Below are 22,227 nucleotides of genomic sequence, written 5' to 3'. Positions count from 1 at the left end.
GTATAGACCTCCCTCCCCAGTAACAACCCCTGAGAACAGTCTCCCCCAGTACAGGCTTCCCTCCCAAGTACAGTGCCCCCTTCCTTAATACAGACCCCTCAGAACAGTCACCACCCCCACCCCCCAGGACAGACCCCTCAGAACAGTCACCACCCCCCCCCCCCTCCCAGTACAGACCCTTCAGAACAGTCACCACCCCACCCCAGTACAGACCCCTCAGAACAGTCACCACCTGCCCAGTACAGTCCCTCCCCCCCAAGACTGGCCACCCTCCCCAGTACAGACCCCTTTAGAACAGTCACCCCCCAGTACAGACTCCCTTCCATAGTACAGACCCCTCAAAACTATCACTCCCCAGTACAGACTTCCCTCCCAAGTACAGACCCTTCTCCTCACTACAGATCTCTCAGAACAGTCACCCCCCAGTACAGACCCCCCCCCAGGACTGACCTCAACCTTCCACCCCAGTACACACAGCTCAGAACAGTCACCCCCAGTACAGACATCATTAAAACAGTTACCCCTCCCAAAAGCAGACCCCTCAGGTCAGTCACCCCAGTGCTGACCACCCAGGACAGATGACAGACCCCCCCCCCCAGTACAGACCCCTCAGAACAGTCACCCCTCCAGTGCAAACGCCCCTCCAGTACAGACCCCTCAGAACAGTCACCCCTCCAGTACAAACGCCCTTCCAGTACAGACCCCTCAGAACAGTCACCCCTCCGGTACAAATGCCCCTCCAGTACAGACCCCTCAGGACTGTCTCTCACCCCCAGCACAGATCCTTTAAAAAATGTAAATGGAGTTCCGCTTATAGGGAGACACAATAGAAGCAGTTTGATTGGATTATATTTTCCAAAAAGAAGTGAAGTGCCTGATCAGCAGGCTGACAGGTGAGTTGAAAAACTTTAAAAAACAAATACATGAAACAAATTCCATAGTTTTAGATTTTCACTCAAATTAGACAAAAATACAGAAAAGCCGAAGGAACATTTTTTTCTTTCTCAAAAAAGCTTATTAGTGGAAAATGGTTTAAAAAAAAAGCCTATAAAATGAAAATGTCCCATGAATCTTTGCAGTTTTTGCCGCGCGCTCCACCTGGTGCGATCTCTGGTTGGCACGGCAGTCAAACCTTTTTCTGCAGGGTGACTTTGATGGCGCCGAACATCTTTCCCAAGGCTTCAAAAATCGGGTCGCAGAAGGTGCGGACGCAGAGAGAAAACGTCCTGCTGACGCACTGGATCTCGATCAGGTAGCTCTTGACACAGGGCACCACCGTCCAGATGTGACAGAAGGAGATGAGAGCGAAGAGGACCCCCCAGAAGATGGACAGGGGTATGCCAATCAGAGACGAGAGCAGCCGGTAACACCAGTACTTTGTGATGGTGAACGTGGTGTAACTGGCCTTCCAGACGCCATCGAAGCTCTGGACGCCGTACGGTTCTGCAATGACGTCTTCGAAGTCTACCTGAAAGGGAGAAAATCACATGAACTGATCACCAATACATTCCACTTCAACATACAACTGTCAGACATAATCTGGTATAAGGTGACCAGATGTCCCTGGTTTCTGGAGACAGTCCTGATTTCAGGGGGTTGTCCCTGGGAGAAAGTGTCCCAGGAATTGTCCTCAGTTGGCGTCTGATTGCGTCCCTTGATCATGGGCTGTATTATCTGGCAACAATATGCTTGGGAGGTACTATGTGCCTTGCTTATTTTTGGCCTCTTTACTCCTTGCATTACTTACTCATTACCTCTGCACTCTGAGCATTAGTCACTCCTAACCTCTGCACTCTCTACATTACTTACTTCTTCTTAACTCTGTGCATTACTTAATCCTAACTTCTGCATTCTGTGCAATACTTACTCCTGACCTCTTAACTCTGTGCATTACTTATTCCTGACCCCTGCAGTATGTGCATTACTTACTCCTTACCTCTTCACTCTGTGTATTAGTTACTCCTAACCTCTGCACTCTGTGCATTACTTCTCCTGACCTCTGCATTCTGTGCATTACTTACTCCTGACCCCTGCACTCATTACATTACTTATTTCTTAACTCTGCATTACTTACTCCTGACATTTTCACTCTGTGCATTAGTTACTCCTGACCCTGCGCTCATTGCATTACTTACTTCTGACCTCTACACTCATTGTATTACTTACCCCTGACCTCCTAACTCTGTACACTACTTACTCTGGACCCCTGCACCCTGCGTTACTTATTCCCGACCTCTTCATTCTGTGTATTACCTATTCCTGACGTCTTTATTCTCTTCATTACTTACACCTCACTTCTTCACTCTGTGCATTATTATTACTTACTTCTGACTTCTTCACTTACTCACCCCTGATCGATTCATTCTGTGTATTATCAACTCCTGACCTCTTCACACTTATCTACTCTTGACCTATTCATTCTGTGCATTACTTACTCCTGACTTCTTCACTCTCTGCATCACTTACTTCTGACTTCTTCACTTACTCACCCCTGATCGATTCATTCTGTGTATTACCAACTCCTGACCTCTTCACACTTATCTACTCTTGACCTATTCATTATGTGCATTACTTACTCCTGACTTCTTCACTCTCTGCATCACTTACTCCTGAACCCTGCACCCTGTGCATTATGCACTCCTGACCCAGAGAAGAGTATGCTTAAAATGTAGTTAACCGTATTTCCTTTAAGTCCCTCCCACTGTTAGCACAATCTGGCCAGATGCATCATTGGGCTAGTAACCATTCCTTGCCCCGCCCATTAAATGCAGGTGTGGTCAGGAAGGTGTCCCCGGACTTCATTTTGATAATCTGGTCACCTCAATCTAGTAAAGTGGGATTTAGGGCCCAGCAGGCTCCACCCACTGCAGGCTGCCTGCAGAAAACTACAGGAAGGGGCGGAGACAAGACCAGTCCCCCTAAACAAGGGGAGAGAGTAGAGCACTGGGAGGGGCCTGTCAGACCCCACCCACTACAGAAAACTACAGGAGGGGGCGGAGACAAGACCAGTCACACTGCAGAAGGAGAGAGAGCAGCAGTGGGTGGTCTTTATTACAGGAAGTCTCACACTGGATCACTGCACAGATCTGGGAGAAATACACAAAGCTCACCGGGATTCCAGAAGAAAACACATCATCATTGGATTTAGAGCAGGGGTTCTCAACCTGACCCAGACCTGTTCATATCTTCCAAATCCTTCCATTGCCCCAACAGTAAAAAAAAAAAAAAATACACAACAAAAGTATGAAATATGAAATGCTGGAAAGCCCTGGGTGTTACTCTGGGGGTGGGGCTTTAGTAAGGGGTTAGGGGACTCTGTAGCAGACGTGGTGGCCCTGTAGAGTATAAGAATTCTGGAGTCTCTGGGAAGCTGGTGGTTTTGCAGGGGTACTTTCAGAAACTGGAGGGCACTGTGGGGGCTAGGAGGCCCTGTGGGAGATTTTGTGGTGCACTGTTGGAGGTTGGGGGGCATTATTGAGGGTGAAGGCTTTGCAGTATGCTGGGGGGCAGTGCAGGAGCGAAGACGTACTGTGGGGCACTGTTGGGAGTTTGGGGGGGACATTATTGGGAGTGAAGGCATTACAGCATGCTAGGGGGCATTACAGGGAATGAGACGCACTGTGGGAGGTACTCTGGGGCACTGTTGAAGGTCGGGGGGCAATATTGGGGGTGAAGGATTTTCAGCAGCTAGGGGGGACTGCAGGGGCTGAAACACACTGTGGGAGGTACTGTGGGGCATTGTTGGAGGTTGGGGGGCATTATTGGTGGTGAAGGCTGTGCAGCACGCTGGGGGGCACTGCAGGGGCTGAAACATACTGTGGGAGGTACTGTGGGGCACTGTTGGAGGTTGGGGGGCATTATTGGGGGCAGGGGCATTGTAGCATGCTAGGGGGCACTTTGGGGGGGGAAGAAACACTGAGAGATGTACTGTGGGTCACTGTTGAAGGTTGGGGGGCAATATTGGGGGTGAAGGCTTTGCAGCATGGGGCACTGTTGGAGGCTGGGGGCATTATTGGGGGCAGGGGCTTTGCAGCATGCTAGGGGCCATTGCGGGGGGGGGGGGACGCACTGTGAGAGGTACTGTGGGGCACTGTTGGAGGCTGGGGGGCATTATTGGTGGCGAAGGCTTTGCAGCACGCTGGGGGGCACTGCAGGGGCTGAAACGCACTGTGGGAGGTACTGTGGGACACTGTTGGAGGCTGGGGGCATTATTGGGGGCAGGGGCTTTGCAGCATGCTAGGAGGCACTGCAGGGGGGGGGGGAGACACACTGTGAGAGGTACTGTGGGGCACTGTTGGAGGTTGGGGGCATTATTGGGGGCAGGGGCTTTGTAGCATGCTAGGGGGCACTTTGGGGGGGGGGGGGTGGGGAGAAACACTGTGAGATGTACTGTGGGGCACTGTTGAAGGTTGGGGGCAATATTGGGGGTGAAGGCTTTGCAGCATGCTAGGGGGCACTGCAGGGACTGAAACGCACTGTGGGGCACTGTTGGAGGCTGGGAGCATTATTGGGGGCAGGGGCTTTGCAGCATGCTAGGGGGCACTGCGGGGGGGGGGGGGTGCACTGTGAGAGGTACTGTGGGGCACTGTTGAAGGTTGGGGGCAATATTGGTGGTGAAGGTCGTGCAGCACGCTGGGGGGCACTGCAGGGGCTGAAATGCACTGTGGGAGGTACTGTGGGGCACTGTTGGAGGTTGGGGGCATTTATTGGGGGCAGAGGCTTTGCAGCATGCCAGGGGGCACTGCAGGGGGGGGTGGTGGCGCACTGTGAGAGGTACTTTGGGGCACTGTTTAAGGTTGGGGGCATTATGGGGGGTGGAGGCTCTGCAGCATGCAAACATTTTTTTTTCTCTTGGTGTCAAGAAAACTTGTCAGAAGTGACTCTGGATTGAGACAAGCACACACTATAGAGGGATAAGCTTTGTTCATATTTCATTTCTGAGGTTTACAGCCACTTTAAGCCCTCGTTAGACCCATCGTGGTGCCAAGACACGCCTCTACCTATGGAATTCATCTCTGATGTGCAGTTCTAAAATAAAACCTTCAAAATTAGTAGAATTAGGTGTAGAATTTCACCCCAGCCCAAATTTTTCAACCTCCCAACATTCTAAAGAATTTATTTTGATTTTATATTCTCTATACTTTCATGAATGATTGAATTCTGGAGTAGCTCCAAGCGGGAGCAGATGTGACTGGTAAATGCCGCCAGATTGATGGTTGGGGCGCCGCCGGCATCAGGTTCGCTGTACTATGGGGCAGAGGAACAGAAAGGGAGAACCTGTGCTGATTGACAGTTAATTGCTGTATATTTGTATTGGAAACATCTGTATGTGATCCCTTCTAGATTACAAGGGGAGCCTGCCTGTTCTGTCCACCTGGCAGGGATCAGACGCTGGAGTACAATACAGATGGCGTGGCATCACAGTGCCCTCCTCACCATGGACCTGGGCCAGTCAGCAGATCAGTTCTGAAAATCAAAGATTGGTGTGGAAGGAGGAGAGATGGGCCAATCACATCTGATTAGATACACAGAAAATAATCATCTCATTAAGAAATGGGGAGTCCTGTATGAGCATCAGAACCAGAATCCATCCCTATAATATAAAACAGACTGTCTATTCTCCGAGAGAGAGAGAAGAAAGGAAGCTGGAGGGATGCACAGGAACAGAGAGAGAGAGAAAAGAGACACCAGGTGAAAGAAAGAGAGAGAGAGAGAGATGGGGGAGAGAGAGATAAAGTGAGAGAAAAAAGAGAGACACTGGAAAAAAGAAAGAGACACAAGGAGAAAGAAAGAGAGTGGGAAAAAGAGACAGGGGAAAATAGAAAGAGACAGGAAAAAATAAAAAGATACGGGAAAAAAAGAAAGAGACAAGGGAAAAAAGAAAGAGAGCGGTGGAAAAAGAAAAAGAGATAGGGGAAAAAAAGAAAGAGAGACGGGACAAAAGAGAGACATGGGAAAAGAGAGAGAAAGACACGGGAAAAAAGAAAGAGACACAAGGAGAAAGAAAGAGAGTGGGAAAAAGAGAGACATGGGAAAAAAGAAAGAGAGACATGAGAAAAAAGAAAGAGAGACACAGGAAAAAAAAAAAAAAAAGAAAAAGATACGGGAAAAAAAGAAAGAGAGCGGGGAAAAAGAAAAAGAAATAGGGGAAAAAAGAAAGAGACGGGACAAAAGAGAGACACGGGAAAAGAGAAAGAGAGACATGGGAAAAAAGAATGAGAGACACAGAAAAAAAGAGATAAGGAAAAAAAGAAAGAGACAAGGAAAAAAAGAGAGAGCGGGAAAAAAAGAGACAGGGGAAAAAAGAAAGACACGGGAAAAGAGAAAGAGAGACACAGGAAAAAAGAAAGAGACACGGAAAAAAAAGACAAGGGAAAAAAGAAAGAGAGACACGGGAAAAAATAAAAAGAGACATGGGGAAAAAAGAAAGAGAGGCACAGGGAGAAAAGAGAGACACGAGAAAAAAGAAAGAGAGACACGGGAAAATAGAGAGACACGGGAAAAAAGAAAGAGAGACACAGGAAAAAAGAGAGACACAGGAAAAGAGAAAAAGAGACACAGGAAAAAAAGAGAAACATGGGAAAAAAGAAAGAGAGACAAGGAGAAAGAAAGAGAGCGGGAAAAAGAAAAAGAGACACAGGAAAAACAGAGACACTGGAAAAAAGAAATAGAGACATGAGAAAAAAGAAAGAGAGACACAGGAAAAAAAGAAAGAGAGACGGGACAAGAGATACGGGAAAAAAGAAAGAGACACAGGAAAAAAAAGAGACAAGGGAAAAAGGAAAGAGAGACACGGGAAAAAATAAAAAGAGACATGGGAAAAAAGAAAGAGAGGCACAGGGAGAAAAGAGAGACACAGAAAAAAAAAGAGAGACATGGGAAAATAGAGAGACATTGGAAAAAAGAAAGAGAGACACAGGGAGAAAGAAACAACGATCGTTTAATAGATTTATTATTTGCAACCATTTTGTCTGGTTTTTCCTCATTCATTGCTGGAATTTTAAGGCCTGACAAAGGAATTGCATTGGATTTTTTTTTCTTGTCATGTCCCATAAAAATCTACCATCCCCACACTAGTTCTGGGGCTCCCTCATCCCTTCTACATTTCTCAGGCTACTCTGGGGACCCCTGAGGATACCCCCCTAGGTGATAGAGAGCCAACACCCAATTTTGGACCTAGTCATCTTCAGGTTTCTGATCCCAATGGGGGAGAGTCAGAGAGATATAATTGGCTATGTGATAGCAATATAATTCATTGTAAAAAGAAAGTGACTTTTTTTGTAACTTATAAAAAAAAAAAAAGAAAAAAAAAAGAAAGCTCCCTGTGTGCAGACACATTAGAACATACATGCATACGGTGGGTGTGAAAACATAAGAAAAGCGAGGATTGCATTTTACATGTTACATATCACCACATACGTCAGTGTGGAAGCACCGATTGTGGGACCGTCATTCATCGTTAACTAATGACCCATAAAGGCTTTCAAAGTGACACTGATGGACGACTTGGGGTACCAACGTTTCTTGCTCTTTTAGATGCATGTAGAGTTTTAAAGCTTGACATGTTTGGTATCTATGTACTCATCGCAACCTCAAAATAATGTCTTTGTGTGTGCTAAAATAAAATGTATTGTATATTTTTTTTTTTTTTGAGAAAATGTGTTTGACATGTACAGTCATGTCATATGACATTATAAACAGCAACTACCACCATTTTATTTGCCAGGGTCTTTGCTTTTAGAAACTATTCACTACTTGGGTTTTTTTTTTTTTTTTTTTATACTAAACCTCAGACCTAAAATGTGCAGTTTACTATGTGTGCAAAAATGAAAAAAAAAAATGGCTTTAAGAGCCAAATGGTTAATATCCAGAAATATTCTGCGTGTTTAGGAATGTATTCTAACCGAGCGGGCTGGAGCCGGCTCCTGGGGGGATACGGTATACGAGGACTGGGACTGCGTGTTTGGCCTAATAGAGTCACTTGGTTATAAGTGGCCGCGTCCCCGGAGACTCGCGTGCTCATCTGACAGCTGGCGGGTCTTATAATGGAACGGGCAGCTAAATGGGATCATAAGCGTAACAAGCGCTTAGCTGCAGCATAGATGTTCCCATTAAAGAAAATGCAGATATTTGACAGATGACGAATCCCTAGCAGAACAGGTGCTGAAAGAGGAAGCGTCCATTAAAACACGCCTCTTGGCATCAACTTCAAAGGTGTCCTTCATCTTCCTAGAAAATGTGACTACTCCAGGAAAAGTCAATTCCCTATAACAGTTCCTTTTCTGGGAGTGGCTAATTATTGTCTGTGCTGGCCCAGCTCCTCCACCCCTCCCCTAACCCCCCCCCCTACGTAAGCTTTTATGTAGCTGCCGTGGGAGGAGCGAAGGGGACTTCTATAGAGTGTCACTTGAATGATAGCTCTGAGACTGCTGACTAAGGTTGCCATATGTCCCGGATTCACCTGGACAGTCCGGGTTGTAATTCATGTGTCTGGGGATTCAGTCCGCCTGAAACCCGGACACATCATTCAGACAGGAAGGTGGCTCATGCAGGGCTTGACAGGAGGGTGAGTGGGCACTGGGCACTATGTGTTCTGCATTACTATTCTCTTCAGGAACGTGGCTCGTACAGGGCTTGACAGGAGGGTGAGTGGGCACTATGTGTTCTGCATTACTATTCTCTTCAGGAACGTGGCTCGTACAGGGCTTGACAGGAGGGTGAGTGGGCACTATGTGTTCTGCATTACTATTCTGTTCAGGAACGTGGCTCATACAGGGCTTGACAGGAGGGTGAGTGGGCACTATGTGTTCTGCATTACTATTCTCTTCAGGAACGTGGCTCATGCAGGGCTTGGCAGGAGGGTGAGTGGGCACTATGTGTTCTGCATTACTATTCTCTTCAGGAACGTGGCTCGTACAGGGCTTGACAGGAGGGTGAGTGGGCACTATGTGTTCTGCATTACTATTCTCTTCAGGAACGTGGCTCGTACAGGGCTTGACAGGAGGGTGAGTGGGCACTATGTGTTCTGCATTACTATTCTCTTCAGGAACGTGGCTCGTACAGGGCTTGACAGGAGGGTGAGTGGGCACTATGTGTTCTGCATTACTATTCTCTTCAGGAACGTGGCTCGTACAGGGCTTGACAGGAGGGTGAGTGGGCACTATGTGTTCTGCATTACTATTCTCTTCAGGAACGTGGCTCATGCAGGGCTTGACAGGAGGGTGAGTGGGCACTATGTGTTCTGCATTACTATTCTCTTCAGGAACGTGGCTCGTACAGGGCTTGACAGGAGGGTGAGTGGGCACTATGTGTTCTGCATTACTATTCTCTTCAGGAACGTGGCTCGTACAGGGCTTGACAGGAGGGTGAGTGGGCACTATGTGTTCTGCATTACTATTCTCTTCAGGAACGTGGCTCATGCAGGGCTTGACAGGAGGGTGAGTGGGCACTATGTGTTCTGCATTACTATTCTCTTTGGAGCACCCAAAAGTGTCTCAGGTATGTTACAATCCTATAATATATAAATTGCTGTCCGCCGCCAAAGTGTTTGGGTTTGGCTTGAAGAAAAAGTGGCAACCCTACTGCTGACACCACCTCCAAGATAGGGGCGCCCGCAGATGTCTACCCAAGGGAGGCTTCTTAAAGGTAGACCCAGGTGTACAGACCCGGGAATTCAGCACATAGATGGTGGCAACCTCTCATAATGGGCACAGCAGGTGTACAGACCTAGGAACTCAGCACAGGGATGGTGGGAGCCCTTCATAAAGACACAGTGGGTGTACAGTCCTAGGAACTCAGCACAGGGATGGTGGGAGCCCTTCATAAAGACACAGTGGGTGTACAGTCCTAGGAACTCAGCACAGGGATGGTGGGAACCCCTCATAATGGACACAGCAGGTGTGTAGACCCAGGAACTCAGCTAAGGGATGATTGGGACCCCTCATAATGGGCACAGCAGGTGTGTACAGACCCGGGAACTCAGAACAGGGATGGTGGCAACCCCTCATAATGGACACAGAGGGTGTACACACCCAGGATCTCAGCACAAGGATGGTGGGAACTCCTCATAATGGGCACAGAGGGGGTACAGACCCGGGAACTCAGCAGAGGAATGGTGGCAACCCCTCATAATGGGCACAGAGGGTGTACAGACCTGGGAACTCAGCACAGGGATGGAGCAACCCCTCATAATGGGCACAGATGATGTACAGACCTGAGAACTCAGCACAGGGATGGTGGCAACCCCTCATAATGGGCACAGCGGGTGTACAGACCTGAGAACTCAGCCCAGGGATGGTGAGACCCTAAAGGATCTATGACCTGGTTTGACTCTCCAGCTGACCTTTTCTATAGCCGATCAACTTCACGAAGCTCTAGAAATTCACAGTTACTTACAGGCCACTTACTGTCGGACCTTCTGCGTGTCACAGTGTAAAGTTTCAGGAGAAACATTCAATCAGCTTTCTGTATATTGGGAGAAAGGAGCTATGTACATAGCACGGCCCCCTACCACCCCTCTCATCTTTCTGGAAACTGTTAGAATGGAATGTGTAGAATGGAGCAACGTAATAGTGGTGGGCTGCTTTGGGATGGGGGAGGGGGGGGGGGCTCATCAACTAAAATTAAATTGCAACTCCAACTCCAGTTCCCACCCCTCCACCCCACTACAGACCAGACCACAGCGATTTTTACATTTCCCATAAAGACCTGTTTATTCAGCCGTAATTGGTCATTATGTGAGATAACACAGTCATACATTTTTTATAGAACAAATTATGTTTTCATTTGGTGATATAGTCTTTATAAAAAAAATTATTCTATTTTTTATGCGATCCATGGCCAAAAAAAACACATTTTTTTTTCTACGTATATATAACCATTTTTATTAAAGAAAACAAAACAAAAATGTTACTGTAGATAAAAATCATATATTGTTTTTATTTTTAGAATGTGTTCTGTTTAAAGTGCAACCAACATTATAATTCTGGTGCAAATGATTGCAAAGTAATTTAAAAAAAAAAAAGTTTTTTTTTGTTTTTTTTTATATATTGTACTTTTTTTTTTTATTGCGGCATTAAAAAAATTAACAAAATACAAAAAAAAAAATAAACATGAAAAAAAGTGGGGAGAAAAAAAATAAAATTTAGTTTTAATAGTTTGAAAAATAAATAATTAAAAAAATCAGCAGGAAAAAACACATTAAAATAAAATGAACAAAATAATAAACAAATAAACATGAAAAAAAAGTGTGGGGGGGGGGAGGGAAATTTTAATTTTAATAGTTTGAAAAATAAATAATTAAAAAAATCAGCCATAAAACACACTAAAATAAAATGAACAAAATAATAAACAAATAAACATGAAAAAAGTGTGTGGGGGGGGGAGGAAATTTTAATTTTAATAGTTTGAAAAATAAATAATGAAAAGAATCAGCAGGAAAACACACTAAAATAAAATGAAAAAAATAATAAACAAATAAACATGAAAAAAAAAAGTGGGGGGAAAAAAAGGGAAATTTTAATTTTAATAGTTTGAAAAAGAAATAGTTAAAAAAAATCTGCAGGAAAACACATTAAAATAAAATGAACAAAATAATAAACAAATAAACATTAAAAAAAAAAGTGGGGGGAAAAAAAGGGAAATTTTAATTTTAATAGTTTGAAAAATAAATAATAATAAAAAAAATCATCAGGAAAATAATAGGCATGGAGGAGGAGGAAGGACATAATTAGGCACTATTGGGGTTAACTAAAGGTTTATAGCGGTTAAATAGGATCATTATTTTAATTTAACACCTTCAATACCGGGAATTTTCACTCCCTTCCTGCCCAGGCCAATTTTCAGCTTTCAGCGCTGTCACACTTTGAGCGACAATTGCACGGTCATGCGACGTTGTACCTAAATTTAATTTTGATCATTTTTTTCCCCTCCCGCAAATAGAGCTTTCTTTTGGTGGTATTTGATCACCTCTGCGTTTTTTTTTGTTTTTGTTTTTTTTTGCGCTATATACAAAAAAAGACCGATAATTTTGAAAAAAAAAAAAAAAAACACAGTTTTTATTACTTTTTGCTATAATAAATATCCCCCAAAAAAATAAAAAAATTCTCAGTTTAGGCTGATATTTATTCTTCTACATATTTTTGTTAAAAAAAAAAAAATCGCAGTAAGCGTATATCGATTAGTTTTCACAAAAGTTATAGCGTCTAAAAAATAGGGGATAGATTTATGTCATTTTTATTATTAACTTTTTTTTTTTTTTTACTACTAATGGTGGCGAACTGCGATTTTTAGGATGACTGCGACATTGCGGCGGACACATCGGACACTTTAGACACTATTTTGGGACCATTGACAAAATGCACTGATTACTGTGTAAATGTTACTGGCAGGGAAGGGGTTAACACTAGGGGGCTGCTGAAGGGGTTAAATGTGTACACACACACACACACACACACACACACACACACACACACCCACGTCCCTGCTCTGTGATGAGCAATCGTGGGTGTCCAACGGACATCGCGGCACCGGGCACGCGCAACGGGCCCCAGTGATAGGGCGAGCACGCGCAAGCGGCGTCAGCAGCGCCCGTGCTCTCTCCACAATGCGGGGAAGACAAGGACGTCATATTACGTCTGCCCGGAGGGAGGAAGGGTTCCTGCCGCCGTTATTTTAAAATACGGCAGAGGCAAGTGGATAAAGATTAAAAGAGTGAATATAAAAATAATAATAATAATGTTACTTTGTATCTCTTTCTCACATCTGAACAATGTTACTTTGTATCTCTCTATCTACCCTTTGAACAATGTTTATAAACAACGTTGCTTTGTATCTCTCTATCTCTGGTCTGATCAATATTTATAAACACTGTTACTTTGTATCTCTCTGGTCTCATCAATGTTTATACACAATGTTACTTTGTATCTTAATATCTCCGTTATGATCAATGTTTATAAACAATGTTACCTTGTATTTCTCTATCTCTGATATGCTCAATGTTTATAAACAATGTTACTTTGTATCTCTCTATCTCTGATATGATCAATGTTTATAAACAATGTTACTTTGTATCTCTCTATCTCCCTTTGAACAATGTTTATAAACAATGTTACTTTGTATCTCTCTATCTCCAGTCTGATCAATGTTTATAAACAATGTTACTTTGTATCTCTCTATCTCTGATAAGCTCAATGTTTATAAACAATGTTACTTTGTATCTTTCTATCTCTAATATGCTCAATGTTTATACACAATGTTACTTTGTATCTTAATATCTCCGGTATGATCAATGTTTATAAACAATGTTACTTTGTATATCTCTATCTCCCCTTTGAACAATGTTTATAAACAATCTTACTTTGTATTTCTCTATCTCTGATCGAGTCAATGTTTATACACAATGTTACTTTGTATCTCTCTATCTCTGATATGATCAATGTTTATAAACAATGTTACTTTGTATCTCTCTATCTCCGGTCTGATCAATGTTTATACACAATGTTACTTTGTATCTCTCTATCTCCCCTTTGAACAATGTTTATAAACAATCTTACTTTGCACTCTCTGTAGCTTTTTAGTGTGAGTTGCACTTTAATACACCTGTCTTGGTTCTTAGAGCCTTGTATTAGGACCGTATTGCTCTGGTCCCTGTGACCTCACAGTGATCAGACTGCAAGATTGTAACTTTGTAGCAAGTCACAAGGTGAGAGGCTGCAGCAGGGGGCTGATCCGTGTCGGACATTTGTGAACACAGCCAAGAACGGCAAGAATTTGCATATCTGTGTAATTTCTAAGCTGGGATACCAGGGAAGGAAGTAGATGGTGACTCTGGATGCTGCCTGAACAAAGATGGAGAGAGAAGCAGATACTTGGGGGCACCCTGAGAGGAATTACATAACTGTCACATATTATATGACATGCTGCACTGCACACGTCTGACACAAGGGTCACTTTAATCTGCAGTCGGGACAGCGAGGAGCTCCGGATGGATTTTCTATGGGCTCCTATTAGACATTGTTATCCCACTAATCACACGTCGTGCCGCATGCGCTGTTTTCATTACATTTGCTCCTCTGATTGGTTCCACATTGTTCAGGTCATTCAGCTTTTCGGGGTTCTTGTTAGTTTGGCGCAGATCACCAATCGAGGAGAAGCTCTGCCGCCGCGCCGAGGTCATCGCCAAGGTCATCGCTGCCGTTATTTCCCCGGATTCATTATCCGGAATCCATCTCCCTGATCTTATATCTCGGACACTACATGACTACTAATAGAGAAAAAACACATCAAAGTCCAAATGAAGCTCAAAATCTGAACTACAAAATGTGTCCGAGAATTCCGACCTTCCGGAACATCGTATTGTGTTCATTCCAGAGGGATGATAACAGGTTCTGCTCTTATTATAAGTCACCAGTCACAGTGTCCCCGATCCCCACCACACCGGTCACAGTGTCCCCGATCCCCACCACACCAGTCACAGTGTCCCCGATCCCCACCACACCAGTCACAGTGTCCCCGATCCCCACCACACCGGTCACAGTGTCCCCGATCCCCACCACACCAGTCACAGTGTCCCCGATCCCCACCACACCGGTCACAGTGTCCCCGATCCCCACCACACCGGTCACAGTGTCCCCGATCCCCACCACACCAGTCACAGTGTCCCCGATCCCCACCACACCAGTCACAGTGTCCCCAATCCCCACCACACCAGTCACAGTGTCCCCAATCCCCACCACACCAGTCACAGTGTCCCCGATCCCCACCACACCAGTCACAGTGTCCCCAATCCCCACCACACCAGTCACAGTGTCCCCAATCCCCACCACACCAGTCACAGTGTCCCCAATCCCCACCACACCGGTCACAGTGTCCCCAATCCCCACCACACCAGTCACAGTGTCCCCGATCCCCACCACACCAGTCACAGTGTCCCCGATCCCCACCACACCGGTCACAGTGTCCCCGATCCCCACCACACCAGTCACAGTGTCCCCAATCCCCACACCAGTCACAGTGTCCCCGATCCCCACCACACCGGTCACAGTGTCCCCGATCCCCACCACACCAGTCACAGTGTCCCCAATCCCCACCACACCAGTCACAGTGTCCCCGATCCCCACCACACCGGTCACAGTGTCCCCGATCCCCACCACACCAGTCACAGTGTCCCCGATCCCCACCACACCGGTCACAGTGTCCCCGATCCCCACCACACCAGTCACAGTGTCCCCGATCCCCACCACACCAGTCACAGTGTCCCCGATCCCCACCACACCGGTCACAGTGTCCCCGATCCCCACCACACCAGTCACAGTGTCCCCAATCCCCACCACACCAGTCACAGTGTCCCCGATCCCCACCACACCAGTCACAGTGTCCCCGATCCCCACCACACCAGTCACAGTGTCCCCAATCCCCACCACACCAGTCACAGTGTCCCCGATCCCCACCACACCGGTCACAGTGTCCCCGATCCCCACCACACCAGTCACAGTGTCCCCGATCCCCACCACACCGGTCACAGTGTCCCCGATCCCCACCACACCAGTCACAGTGTCCCCGATCCCCACCACACCAGTCACAGTGTCCCCGATCCCCACCACACCGGTCACAGTGTCCCCGATCCCCACCACACCAGTCACAGTGTCCCCAATCCCCACCACACCAGTCACAGTGTCCCCGATCCCCACCACACCAGTCACAGTGTCCCCGATCCCCACCACACCAGTCACAGTGTCCCCGATCCCCACCACACCGGTCACAGTGTCCCCGATCCCCACCACACCAGTCACAGTGTCCCCAATCCCCACCACACCAGTCACAGTGTCCCCGATCCCCACCACACCAGTCACAGTGTCCCCGATCCCCACCACACCGGTCACAGTGTCCCCGATCCCCACCACACCAGTCACAGTGTCCCCAATCCCCACCACACCAGTCACAGTGTCCCCGATCCTCACACCAGTCACAGTGTCCCCAATCCTCACACCAGTCACAGTGTCCCCAATCCCCACACCAGTCACAGTGTCCCCAATCCTCACACCAGTCACAGTGTCCCCGATCCCCACACCAGTCACAGTGTCCCCGATCCTCACACCAGTCACAGTGTCCCCAATCCCCACACCAGTCACAGTGTCCCCAATCCCCACACCAGTCACAGTGTCCCCAATCCTCACACCAGTCACAGTGTCCCCGATCCCCACACCAGTCACAGTGTCCCCAATCCTCACACCAGTCACAGTGTCCCCAATCCCCACACCAGTCACAGTGTCCCCAATCCCCACCACACCAGTCACAGTGTCCCTGATCCCCACACCAGTCACAGTGTCCCCGATGCCCACACCAGTCACAGTGTCCCCAATCCTCACACCAGTCACAGTGTCCCCAATCCTCACACCAGTCACAGTGTCCCCAATCCCCACACCAGTCACAGTGTCCCCAATCCCCACCACACCAGTCACAGTGTCCCTGATCCCCACACCAGTCACAGTGTCCCCAATCCCCACACCAGTCACAGTGTCCCCAATCCTCACACCAGTCACAGTGTCCCCGATCCCCACACCAGTCACAGTGTCCCCAATCCTCACACCAGTCACAGTGTCCCCAATCCTCACACCAGTCACAGTGTCCCCAATCCCCACACCAGTCACAGTGTCCCTGATCCCCACACCAGTCACAGTGTCCCTGATCCCCACACCAGTCACAGTGTCCCCGATGCCCACACCAGTCACAGTGTCCCCAATCCTCACACCAGTCACAGTGTCCCCAATCCTCACACCAGTCACAGTGTCCCCGATCCCCACACCAGTCACAGTGTCCCCAATCCTCACACCAGTCACAGTGTCCCCAATCCCCACCACACCAGTCACAGTGTCCCCAATCCTCACACCAGTCACAGTGTCCCCAATCCTCACACCAGTCACAGTGTCCCCAATCCTCACACCAGTCACAGTGTCCCCAATCCTCACACCAGTCACAGTGTCCCCAATCCCCACACCAGTCACAGTGTCCCCAATCCTCACACCAGTCACAGTGTCCCCAATCCCCACACCAGTCACAGTGTCCCCAATCCCCACACCAGTCACAGTGTCCCCAATCCTCACACCAGTCACAGTGTCCCCAATCCCCACACCAGTCACAGTGTCCCCAATCCTCACACCAGTCACAGTGTCCCCAATCCCCACACCAGTCACAGTGTCCCCAATCCCCACACCAGTCACAGTGTCTCCAATCCTCACACCAGTCACAGTGTCTCCGATCCCCACACCAGTCACAGTGTCCCCAATCCTCACACCAGTCACAGTGTCCCCAATCCCCACACCAGTCACAGTGTCCCCGATCCCCACCACACCAGTCACAGTGTCCCCAATCCCCACCACACCAGTCACAGTGTCCCCAATCCTCACACCAGTCACAGTGTCCCCAATCCTCACACCAGTCACAGTGTCCCCAATCCTCACACCAGTCACAGTGTCCCCAATCCTCACACCAGTCACAGTGTCCCCAATCCCCACACCAGTCACAGTGTCCCCAATCCTCACACCAGTCACAGTGTCCCCGATCCCCACCACACCAGTCACAGTGTCCCCAATCCCCACCACACCAGTCACAGTGTCCCCAATCCTCACACCAGTCACAGTGTCCCCAATCCTCACACCAGTCACAGTGTCCCCAATCCTCACACCAGTCACAGTGTCCCCAATCCTCACACCAGTCACAGTGTCCCCAATCCTCACACCAGTCACAGTGTCCCCAATCCCCACACCAGTCACAGTGTCTCCGATCCCCACACCAGTCACAGTGTCCCCAATCCTCACACCAGTCACAGTGTCCCCAATCCTCACACCAGTCACAGTGTCCCCAATCCTCACACCAGTCACAGTGTCCCCAATCCTCACACCAGTCACAGTGTCCCCAATCCTCACACCAGTCACAGTGTCCCCAATCCCCACACCAGTCACAGTGTCCCCAATCCTCACACCAGTCACAGTGTCCCCAATCCCCACACCAGTCACAGTGTCCCCAATCCCCACACCAGTCACAGTGTCCCCAATCCCCACACCAGTCACAGTGTCCCCAATCCCCACCACACCAGTCACAGTGTCCCCGTTAGTGAGGTATAGCCAGGAATTCTACTTTAATGGTTTGGTTTGTTTTACACTTCTGTGTTTTTTCTGTGCACTCCGTCCCTTTTCTTTTGTGATTTATATATATATATATCTCACCGGCCAGTTTATTAGATACACCATGCTAGTACCGGGCTGGACCCCCTTTTGCCTTCATTCTTGGTGGCATAGATCCAACAAGGTGTTGGAAACGTTCCTCAGAGATTTTGCTCCATAGTGACATGATAACATCACACATCCGCTCACTGGATATTTTCTATTTTTCCCACCATTCTCTGTAAACCCAGAGAGATGGTTATGTGTGAAAATCTCCAAAATACTCAGACCGGCCCGTCTGCCACCAACAACCATGCCAACGTTCAAAGTCACTTAAAGCCCCTTTCTTCCTCATTCTGATGCTCAGTTTGAACTTCAGCAAGTTGTCTTCACCATGTCTAGATGCCTAAATGCATTGAGTTGCTGCCGTGTGATTGGCTGATTAGCAATTTGTGTTACGGAGCAGTTGAACAGGTGTACCTAATAAAGTGGACGGTGAATATATATATATACACACACACACACGCACACATATACATATACACACTGATTTGTAAAGGAGCTGAATCCATTTTAATCCACTGGTCTGAAAATGCAGCATGTGACCACTCTCCAGCCGCACAGTAAGTGGCAAATGGGCACATGCAACCCAAAGGCTGCTGGTTTGGCATCGGTTCCTTAGTTCCTCCATTCACACCTAGGCATCCTGGATCGCGGGTGGAATCACGTTTGCAATGCCATTATTTCTGAATGGCATCCCAAACACGGTGCGATTTTGCAGCACTTGCCGAGCAACAAATCGCATCCGCAAATGCTCCTGGCTCTGTGCCAAGATTTGGTGCATGAGCTTCTTTTTTGAGCTTTTTTGGAGCAAAGGGAGGTCCATTCAAATAAATGTTGCCGATCCAAAATCCCTCAAGTAAAAAAAAACAAAAAAAAAAACATTTTAATAAAACGAGCGTCTTCAGCTGTCGCTACAAATCGCACAGGTGCGAGCCTAAGCCCTGGTTTGCATTGACACAATTTGGCATGCGGTTTGACATGCCAAATAGGCAGCAATTGCCAACAATGGCACCATCCGAATCCCGCTGTCAGTGTGAACCAGGGCTGAATCTTTCCAAAAAAGCGTAACAGCAGTGCAAAGAAATTTCTGTTTCCAGGTCATCATGTAGGAGGAGAACTTGTAGAGGAGAACTGGTCCATGAGATTTTTCTTGCACAGTTTAGTAACAAATAGGAGGACTTAGCCCCGGTTCACACTGACCGCAGGAACGAAATGGTGCGAATTCAGCTGAACTCTCACAATTTCATTCCCGCATGTCAATCCCGACTTCGGGGCGATTTCAGAGACATCTGTGCGGGTTTCTTCATAGAGGTCAATGGAAATCGCACCCCTAAATCTCCTCCAATTTGGCATGCGATTTGACATGCCAAATCGCATCAATGTAAACCAGGGCTGAAACAAAAACAAAAAAGATAAATCTGGAGTTATGAAAGTGATCAGAGACATTCCGCCCGTCCCCAAATATACAGCAAAGACAGAGGCTGCCCTTGGGATTCGGGGACAATGGGCCCCTTGACACTGTCTACACTGGTAGTTGTCAACTTATGAGGTAAAGGGGGCCTCAAATGCGGCCCCCTGACACCACCAAAGGGCCACACAATATGCAGTATATAATTTTCGAGAGGACGGTCAGGGACTGCAGATCTAATAGAGGAGACGAGGGTCAGAGAGTGAGGACAGGATACAGATTTGGCTGGGAGATGCCGCAGAAGAAGACAATACGACCCTAGGAAGATCTTACATGAGGCTGGTGGGGATCAATGCAATTCCCCCAATCAATGTTCCCACTACAGGCTGCTGAGGTCGGAGGGCCGCGCATTACATACCAAAGGGTCGCATGCGGCCCTCAGCTGCAGGTTGGGCACCAAGGCTTTAAATGACACCAAATGACACTCACCCCTTTGATTTGCAGGAGAATAAAATAAAACAAAGTGAATAGAAAAACAACAATGTTACTTTGTATCTGCCTATCGCTGGTCTGATCAATGTTTATAAACAACGTTACTTTGTATCTGTCTGTCTATCTATGGTCTGATCAATATTTATAAACAATGTTACTTTGTATCTGCTTATCGCTGGTCTGATCAATCTTTATAAACAATGTTACTTTATGTCTTCCTATCCCCAGTCTTATCAATGTTTATAAACAATGTTTCTTTGTATCTTTCTATCTCCTGTCTGATCATTGTTTATAAACAATGGGGGTTATTTACTGAGAGCCCGTTCACACTGCTGAGCCCATAGTGTCGGCGGTAAAACGCAGCTATTTTTAGTGGTGTTTTACCGTCGGATTTGCAGCCCATTCCGGCCGCTAGCAGACGCTTTTACCCCCGCTAGCGGCCGAGAAAGGGTTAAAACCGCCGGCAATACGTCGCAATAGCGGCGTTTTGCCGGCTGTAATGCAGCACTGCCCCATTGATTTCAAAGGGGAGCAGCGGTGCTGCTGGCAGGACGTCCTGCCAGCGCACCGCTCCGGTGTGAAAGCCATTGGGGCTTTCACACTACATACAATGGTGCATCAGTTTGAGGGCAGATTGCAGATGCTATTTCTAACGCTATAGCGCTTGTAAAACGCCCTCGGTGTGAAAGGGCTCTTAAGGAAAATCCACTTTGCACTGCAAGTGCCCTTGGAAGTGCAGTCACTGTAGATCCGAGGGTGACATGCAAGGAAAATAAAAAACAGCATTTTAGCTTGCACATGATTGGATGATAAAATCTGCAGAGCTTCCCCTCATTTCAGATCTAACCCTTAGATTTAGAGCGACTGCACTTCCAAGTGAACTTGCAGTGCAAAGTGGATTTGCCTTTCATAAATAACCCCCAGTGTTTCTTTGTATCTTTGTATCTCCTGTCTGATCATTGTTTATAAACCATGTTTCTTTGTATCTTTGTATCTCCTGTCTGATCATTGTTTATAAACAATGTTTATTTGTATATTTTTATCTCCTGTCAGATCATTGTTTATAAACCATGTTTCTTTGTATCTTTCTATCTCCTGTCTAATCATTGTTTATAAACAACGTTACATTGTATCTCTCTATCTCCGGTCTGATCAATTTTTATAAACAATGTTACTAACGCTATTACAATAATTGATGTTCCCACTACAGACTGCTGAGGTCTGAGGGCCGCACATCATATACTAAATAGCCACATCTGGCCCTCAGGCTGCAGGTTTGACACCAGCGGGTCTACACCGATAGGCACACCACAAGCAGAGGGAAGATAGACAGACCTTCACCACGTCTTGGTTGATCCTCTTGGGGTCCCGGTCCACCAAGTCAATTTCTTTGGTCAGAATATCCTTGGAGATCTTCTCTTCATAATAAGATTGTTCTTCGGCCATGGTCCGGAGGAGCTTCGACCAGCCGTGGTGGACAGGGGAAGGCTGGGCGTGGGGCGCTGGATGTTGGGTGTCTTTGTCACATGCTTATGACATCTGAGGGCCTCTCGGGATGCCAGTGAACAGCTGCCTGGCATAGCTGAGCTGCTGTCAGTGTCATTTTGACTACACGCTATTTCACGGCTGAAACCCAATCTCCAGATCACTCCGGGACAACAGATCCCCCCCCCCCCCTCCTCTCACCACCTCAAAATAGAAGGCAAATGGGTACTTACGGCCCATTCACATGTCACAGCTCAGAACACGCACCTCGTCATGCATTGTGAACCTGGGCTGCTGTGAGCTGCAGGTTCGGGGCACATCATACAGAGCACCTTCCTCCATACATCAGACCAGATCACCTTCCTCCATACATCAGACCAGATCACCTTCCTCCATACATCAGACCAGATCACCTTCCTCCATACATCAGACCAGATCACCTTCCTCCATACATCAGAGCAGATCACCTTCCTCCATACATCAGACCAGATCACCTTCCTCCATACATCAGACCAGATCACCTTCCTCCATACATCAGAGCAGATCACCTTCCTCCATACATCAGACCAGATCACCTTCCTCCATACATCAGAGCAGATCACCTTCCTCCATACATCA

The 22,227-nt window shown here is 47.2% G+C and overlaps 1 protein-coding gene across 1 annotated transcript; it reads right to left on the bottom strand.

Annotated features, from left to right (window-relative positions):
- Positions 1-832: 832 nt before the first annotated feature.
- CAV3 (caveolin 3) lies at positions 833-21,677 on the bottom strand. The gene is made up of 2 exons (XM_077451573.1): positions 21,460-21,677; positions 833-1,468 (listed from the first exon to the last, which is right to left on the bottom strand). The coding sequence occupies exons 1-2, from the start codon at positions 21,568-21,570 to the stop codon at positions 1,127-1,129; spliced, it is 453 nt and encodes a 150-aa protein (XP_077307699.1). The 5' UTR covers positions 21,571-21,677; the 3' UTR covers positions 833-1,126.
- Positions 21,678-22,227: the final 550 nt, after the last annotated feature.

This window comes from Lithobates pipiens, unplaced genomic scaffold (assembly GCF_037356315.1).
Source record: "Lithobates pipiens isolate NorthernLeopardFrog02 unplaced genomic scaffold, aLitPip1_a1.2 Scaffold_23, whole genome shotgun sequence".
Taxonomy (NCBI): domain Eukaryota; kingdom Metazoa; phylum Chordata; class Amphibia; order Anura; family Ranidae; genus Lithobates; species Lithobates pipiens.
This window is presented reverse-complemented; position numbering and strand designations above follow the sequence as displayed.